This window comes from Etheostoma spectabile, chromosome 21, assembly GCF_008692095.1.
Source record: "Etheostoma spectabile isolate EspeVRDwgs_2016 chromosome 21, UIUC_Espe_1.0, whole genome shotgun sequence".
NCBI classification, from domain to species: Eukaryota; Metazoa; Chordata; class Actinopteri; order Perciformes; family Percidae; genus Etheostoma; species Etheostoma spectabile.
In genome coordinates this window covers 19,762,621-19,770,380 of record NC_045753.1, presented here as the reverse complement: position 1 = coordinate 19,770,380, position 7,760 = coordinate 19,762,621, and the positions used below count along the sequence as shown (strand labels likewise).

The following is a 7,760-nucleotide window of genomic DNA, read 5'->3' as shown; positions in this document are numbered from 1 at the left end:
CACACACACACACACACACACACACACACACTAAAATTGATCTTTTGTATGTCTGTCTCACCCCACCTCCCTCACCCAGAAAAGGACTACACCCCCTCCATGATGGGCCTGTGTGGGTCCTTGGCCTCCCTTCGGAGCTGCAAGTCTCTGGCTAGCCTCAAGTCCAGCGAGTGCCTGGTCAACATCAGTACAGAGAACAGTCCTGCCCTCTCTCCCAGCTAGGGGGCACCAAAGAAACACTGCCAACCACTTAACTGGGTCTGAGACAATTCAACATGAATACAAAAAGACTACTTTTGGTAGTCGGACTCATGCTCTCTTTTGTGGCCCTGGGTCCCTTTACCTTTACACATTTGTGAAAGAGTAGCCTCCCAGTCTGGGACGGTCCGACAAAGATGCAGGAATAGCTGTTGTACTGCCTGACGGCCTCTTGCAGTTTCACTGTCTTTATTGTCTTTCCATGATTAAGCCTCCTGGAATGCAAACAACTGGTTTAAGTTTGACCTCTCTTACGTCATGATGCTTGAGTTTGTTCAATTACCCTCATGACTGTACTGGCCACATTCATCAAAACTCACTGTGGGGTTGTCCTGTATGTACGTTTCCATTTGTCTGTGTCTTATCAGTCTCTCAGTGTGTCTTATTCTGCCTTTTTTATAATACTGGCAAGGCAGGGTGGATGAGCAGTTATAACCTTTTAAGGAACAGAAACAGTGTTTTTTCCATATTATATTACGCTATCATAAGAGAGATAAGAAAAGAGGCTTGTAATGTGCTCAGTTAAAGGGGCCAGAGGGTTCAATGATGAAGATTATTTGGAAATTACCGGAAGCAGCTTTATGACAGTTTAGGCCTCATTCAATCAGGTTAGATACAGATCTTAGTGTGTGACAGAAAAGACCTGTCAGGCTACAAAGGTTTGCAGAGTCACTACTATGTGAACATAAAAAACAGACATAATATACAGTATATTGCATATAAATGCAAAGTGCATTGTGACTATGCAGAATGAGTGTTCATTGTCCTTTTCTACAAATCTGGCTTGATAGAGTAATTTGAGCAGGAGAGAATTAGTGAATGTGCAACATATATTTGCGTGTGTCATTAGATTTTTTTGGCTTTATCCTTTTGTTCTTTTATATTTTTATTAATTGAGTGAGAAACCTGTATAATCTACCATCATATGAATTGCAATCTCATGCAGTGTTGTTGAGAGTTGGGATACATTGTGTTATTGAAAACTGCAATAAACCTGCCTTTTTTTTGAAACATTAAATGCTGATATGCAATGGATGTGTATTTTGATATTTGTTTTTTTCGCTCTAGAGATGACAAGGTTAATCTGTCCATCTACCACTTTTGTCCAGATTGAAACATCTCAACAACTATTGGATGTATTGCCATGTCATTTTGTACAGACGTTCATGTTCCCGAGATAATGTATCATAACTTTTGCAATAGCACCATTGACCCGTTCAGTTTGACCAACACTTTGATTTAACCATACAAAGACCTGCAAAACAACATGTATGGTCCCCAGAGGAGAAATCTTTACAACTTGATGTTTCCTTGACTTTTCTTTCTCCAGCAGGTCAAACTTTTCAATTTACCAGATCAAAAAAATGTATTGGTGTTCAATTTTGTACGAATATGGTTCCCAGTATCCTATTGACTTTAATGATCCCAATACTACGCTATACTATACTAGCACAACCCTGACATTTTCAATTTGTTCAGGATTTTGATTCATGTTCATATACCAGCATAACAAATAACATTTCCATCAGCCACAGCTGTACCTTGTTTAGTTTTAATTAGCAAATGTTAGCATGCTTACACTCTAAACTAAGATGAAAAACATCTGGATGTTGTTGTTGTGAGCATGTTAGCATGATGATGCTAGCAAAGCACTGCTGTGTGTAAGTCCAGCCTCATAGAGCCGTTAGCATGGCTGTAGACCTTTGTTATTAGACATATTGTTCATTAATTGCATCCACATTTGGATTTGGATTGGACAGTAACAATGCTTTTTTGTGCAAGTTATGTAGGTTGCCACTTGGCAACTCAGAAACTGAATTGTCAATTTATTACTAACCCAATCAGACAAAACGACAGACTGGGATTGCAAATTAAAAATTTCTCTAAATGAATAGCTGGCATCCCAGCAATTTATTCAATGTAGGTCCAAGAAACCCAACACACGCTCTCTTCCCCTGCTGAGGTCACTTTTGTTTTCATGTCTCCTCTTTTAGCTTAACTTTGTGAAGCTCGACATCGTCTCTCCTCATATAGGGTTGAAACAGATAATGTGAGGTCATAGGTTAGGATCATTCATTCATTAACACAGACAAATACACAGAGCTAAACAAACAGCAGCTAAAGGTCTTTGGTAAACGTTGAAAATGCATTATGTAGGAGACACATTCCTGATCGAGATACTGTCCAATTAACTGCCTGGCTGTAAACCGAATGGATACCGGAGGTTAGGGAAGAGTTGGGTTTAGTTATGTGTCTTTGTCTTTAGCTGTTTTGTGAAAGTGACATCAATTGTTGGGTGCAGTTGCACCAGATAGATGAGCAAGCTGCTGGACACATGGTTCAGTACTTCACCCTTCTGTGATAAAGCACATCCACTCCCATTGTGGTGTGCCAGACACACGAGTGTGTTATCTAAGCGTGGGCCGAAATCTTGTGTAAATAAGTGCACATTTAGGGCCAGTTCGGTTTGGGTGAGGGGAGTTTGAGAACGTTAAGACTGCTCTATGATCTGCCCCTAAAAAGTGCATGCCATGTTATCTCTACCCGCTTCTCTTGTCCAACCTTTGGCACTCCCTTTAACACATGGTCCGGACATTTATCTGCCTTAATGCACACTGTCACACACACAGTGCACACACACCACCCAAAACCACTTCTCAAACCACCCAGATGGTACACACACACCCAGCTGGGGTGATTTAAATAGGCCTCAGGATATTATGATGAACTAATTAGCCTAAAAATTAATGAATGAAGGGAGGAGATGATGAAACTGTACCAGTGGTTTTGTATATTACAGCCCATCTATTACAGATCACATATACTTAGATATATTACATCACAGTGCGCTATCCATGCTACAGAGTATTTTCCTACTCCTAGGTAACTAATGGTTTCCATTTGTCATATATGGTAGGAAAATCTATTATTGCGCTAACTCCTAAAAGATTTGCTTTCGTTGTGTAATCCATCACAGTGAACATCAAGTCCGCGTTTTCTTTTGTCAAATCACATTATTGGGATGAGGTAACACAGTGCATACTTTCCAAATCAATCTATATTGATCAATATTGCATCCCCTTACATCTCTGCTACAAGTAAAAGTCCTGCATTCAAACCCATTCTTTAGTGCATAAATATACTCAAAGCACCAAAAGTAAAAGTACTCATAACACAGTTTTAGTAATGGGTTTATGTTAAACCCCTATTAGTATCACTATTGTTGAAGCTGGTAAAGGTGTGGCTAATTTCAATTATTATATACTGTTGGGTAGCTGAATCCATAATAATACATTATAATGTATTAGTTGATTTATGTTTTGTTTAATCTGAATCTGCAAAGTAACTCGTAACTAATGTCAAATAAATGCTATGATGTAATAATTACAATTCTGGCTTCCAGATGTAGTGGATTAGACGTGTTAAGTAGCATAAAATGGAAACACTCAAGTAAAGTGCAAGTAAGTACCTCAAAATGGAACATAATTAATTTCCATGCTGCATTAAAATAATGGAACTCAATGGTTACCTTGAAAAGTAAAAAATAGGCTACATTATAATATCAAAAATTAAATGGCATGCATTTGAAAAAAGCCAAAATGTCAAGATTTGTAGTTTAAATGGACCTTTGAACACATTGACTATCAAAGTACACTAATTGTAAACTGATGACGTTTTAAAAAGTAATCCATGTATTTTCTGTGTCACGGTAAATAGTTGTAACTGTTAATTTACAGACCTAAAATGTTTATATGTGGTACTTCAACACGAATTTGAGAAGCCAGTTAGATTATTTATGAGATATGAATTGTGGGCGGTGACAGCAAATTACATTGTCCGAGGTTTGACGGATTGATAGCGTATTGTCCAATGGACTTGAAGTCCGGGGGTCCACCAACCAATCAAAAGTGAGATACAGAGCCGGTCCCCGCCCCCCATATAATTAAATCCACACCAGCGTGGTGCTGGAGATGTTTGGAGTTTGGACAAGAACGCGGAGAGAAAAGCAGTGGCCAACTCGCAACTTTCTGGGCCACTGAAACACCCTCCAGCCCGAAAAACTATAATGAAATATACTTCCAGGTATTTTCAGAAGACGTAAGAGTTGACGTTAAAATCATTTTTGGAAACTGGAGCTGCTTCCTTGTTCGACGACGGCGTGAAATATCTCAACATCCTCACAAAGAAACTTTGCTTGCTAGGCTGCTAACTCGCACACAACTAGAAAAAAAAGTATGATCACCGCCGAAGACTTTATCGCACGCTGTCAGTAACATCTAATCCGTCGAGCTAAGCGTTAGGGGTGGTTGTATTTATTTGGAAATGGTATCTATATTCCTCGAGACTGACTTTTGTAACGGTTTTTAGTAGTCTTCATCACCAGTGGAGGAAGAGTTGCAGCTGGTAACTTAGCCACGACCAGGGTATCCACAGAGCGCCCCCAAATCCCCGGCAGGCAGGACATCCATTAAGCTAAGGAGTCCCAGATTGGTTTTTGGAAAGATGTCTAGCCGAAGTGCTGTTGGGCATCACCGAGGAGCTACTTTGGGTCCACAACCCCTCAAGGCTACTGTTCCCTATCAGCTGGCTAACAAGCCTCGACCAAACCGGAGAGATGGAAAGTCAGGTATGAACACCTGTCACACTACAGCTATGCATTTTTTATATATATATATGTATATGTGTGTGTGTGTGTGTGTGTGTGTGTGTGTGTGTGTGTGGTGTGTGTGTGTGTGTGTGTGTTTGTGTTGTGATATATATATGTGTTTTGTGTGTGTGGGTGTGTGTAGTGTGTTGTGTGTGTGTGTGTGTGTATATGTATAGTATATAATATATAATATATATATATATATATCTATATATATTAATATGTGATATATATATATGGGTGTGTGTGTGTGTTTGTGTATTGTGTGTGTGTGTGTATATATGGTGTTTGTTTGTGTATATATTGTGTGTGTGTGTGTGATTATATGTTTTTGGTGTGTGTGAATATATTGGGTGTGTGTGTGTATAGATGTGTGTGTGTATATATGTGTGGTGGTGTGTATATATTGTGTGTGTTTATATTTGTTTGTATATGTGTGTGTATATATATGTATATGTATATATATATATGTATATATATGTATATATAGTATATGTATGTATGTATATATATATGTATATTATATATTATGTTGTATATATATATGTATATATATGTATGTGATATGTATATATTGTATATGTATATATATGTTATTATATTATGTATATATATGTGTATATATATGTATATGTATATATGTGTATATAATGTATTGTATATATATGTGTTATATATTTATGTATATAGGTGTATTATATATGTATGTTAGTGTATATATATATGTATTATATGTGTTAATATATAGTATATATGTGTATATATATATGTGTGTGTGTGTTTAATATATATATATAGATATATATATATATAATATATATATTATATATATAGTATATATATATATATATATATATATATATATATATATATATATATATAGATATATATAGTTATGTATATATATATGTATGTGTATGTATGTGTGGGTGTGTGTGTGTGTGTGTTGTGATATAGTGTATGTGTGTGTGTCCGTCCGCGTGTCCGGTCCGTCCGTTGTGTCCGTCCGTCCCCGGTGAATGTGTATAGGCTTAAATATGATGCCATAATAGAAATGTAGCTAGATCATGGGCCTTCAAAATAAATGGTTTCACACCAGCTATTCAGAATCAGCTTTATTTGCCAGGTATGAGGCACACATAGGAGAATTTTCTTTGGAGCATCTTTACTCACATGTCTTACACATTCAAAAACAACCAAAACAAAAATATAACACACTAAAATATATATAATATATATAATATACCCCACACACACACACACACACCCCACACCCACACACACACACACACACACACACCACACACACACACACACACCACACCACCCACAATCTAACATATCTAGAAGAAACAATATAGAGGCATGAGTGCAATGAAGAGTTCAATACAAAATATTTAAATGTAAAGAATAGTGCAAAGGATACTGGGATAGATAGTATTATGTATTATATTATTAGTATTATATTTATACTCCATAGTTAGTTTGAGACAGATGACCCATCTAGTAAAGCCCCGTGATTTTAAAACCTATGTAGCAGTAGGGCTGGGCGATATAGAGAAAATCAAATATCACGATATTCTTGACCAAATACCTTCTTGTCAATATTGCGACGATATTGTATGGGTGACTATTGGTGTTGTGACAAAATGTTACATACATATTGCGCAACCTTATGTAGGAGCATCCAGGGTTCCAGATAAACTTTTAAATCTTACAGCCACTCAATAGATAACCATTTTTTTGGGGGCAGGTGAGTGAAATCTACCAGCCACTTACATATTTCTATCAGTATTTGGCAAGTAGATGGTGCTAATTTTGAACCCTGGTAGCTTCCATGTCGACCAGGAGGTCAGTGCAGTCTTTCTATTTGAAACACAATTTGCAAAACAAGGTGTTCAACTTTTTATTCATTGTTAAAGGGTTGTATTGTATTCTTTTCTATGTAAATGTAGCTATGGGTATATTGAAGTGTTGATGGGGTTGCCTATCATGTAGTTGGAATTAAATAATAAAGAATACTTGGCAAAAGATTATAACAATACTATGTTGTAATATGGACTATACAACCTAGTAATTATTACTGTATAGATAGGATTATGTGATGCATCAACCAATGTGTCCCTGAGCAAGACACTAGTTGCCCCAGATGTGTGCGACCTCCAATATATGGCAATTGTAAGTTGCTTCAGATAAAAGGGTCACTAAATGACATATAATGTAATTATGGCTGCCATACACTATTTTTAATTACCAATCTATTTGGCAGTTATCTTGTCGATAAATTGATTTTACTTTTTGGTCTATAAAATTGTGAAAAATGCCCATAGAAGTTCTCAGAGGCAAAGGTGACATCTTTGTATTCTTCTACATGTCAGGCAAATAAAACTCTTCATATTTCAGAAGCCTAAGCAAGCAAGTTCTGGGCTAAGACTAATACATTAAGCTCTAGATGTTGGTCATGGTGTGGTAAAGTAGGTCAAAGATTACTTGCTGTAACTTTTTTTAAATACAGCCTGTTTTTAACATTTTGATTTGGGGGCCGATTACTTGAGCTCCAACTTACTCAAAGACTAAGCCTGCCACCAACTAGTGGTGCACGATTCAGAAAATGTCACAATTCGATATTTGCTCAAGATTTGATTAAAAATTGATTTTCGATCCAAAAACAATTCTCAATTTAATTAAAAAAAAAAAAAGTCATTATGTAAATGTTGTTACTTTTTCCATGTGATAGTATACAGGGCATTACAAAACAAAGAAGGAAAAAAAATATTTTTTTTGGAAATTTATGAATGGATTTTTAATTTGTAGAGCTTCAATCGTGATTAAAAATGTGAATCTTTAAAAAAAA

At 36.5% G+C, this 7,760-nt stretch overlaps 2 protein-coding genes across 5 annotated transcripts in view; both read left to right on the top strand.

The window, feature by feature from the left end:
• rundc3ab (RUN domain containing 3Ab) overlaps window positions 1-1,293 on the top strand; it is an 8,694-nt gene extending 7,401 nt beyond the window's left edge. For both annotated transcript variants that reach the window (XM_032502494.1, XM_032502492.1), the window contains exon 11: window positions 80-1,293. In XM_032502494.1, the coding sequence (XP_032358385.1) occupies window positions 80-222 (143 nt within the window). In that variant the 3' untranslated portion in view covers window positions 223-1,293. The remainder of the gene's footprint in view (window positions 1-79) is intronic.
• A 2,925-nt stretch (window positions 1,294-4,218) lies between these two features.
• LOC116671306 (protein FAM117A) overlaps window positions 4,219-7,760 on the top strand; it is a 12,411-nt gene continuing 8,869 nt past the window's right edge. Inside the window, exons 1-2 of one of the 3 annotated variants that reach the window (XM_032502503.1) lie at window positions 4,219-4,491; window positions 4,627-4,885. In XM_032502503.1, coding sequence (XP_032358394.1) covers window positions 4,762-4,885 — 124 coding nt within the window. In that variant the 5' untranslated portion in view covers window positions 4,219-4,491; window positions 4,627-4,761. Of the gene's footprint in view, window positions 4,886-7,760 lie in introns of all 3 variants that reach the window. The other 2 variants (XM_032502502.1, XM_032502504.1) reach the window with 2 other exon arrangements.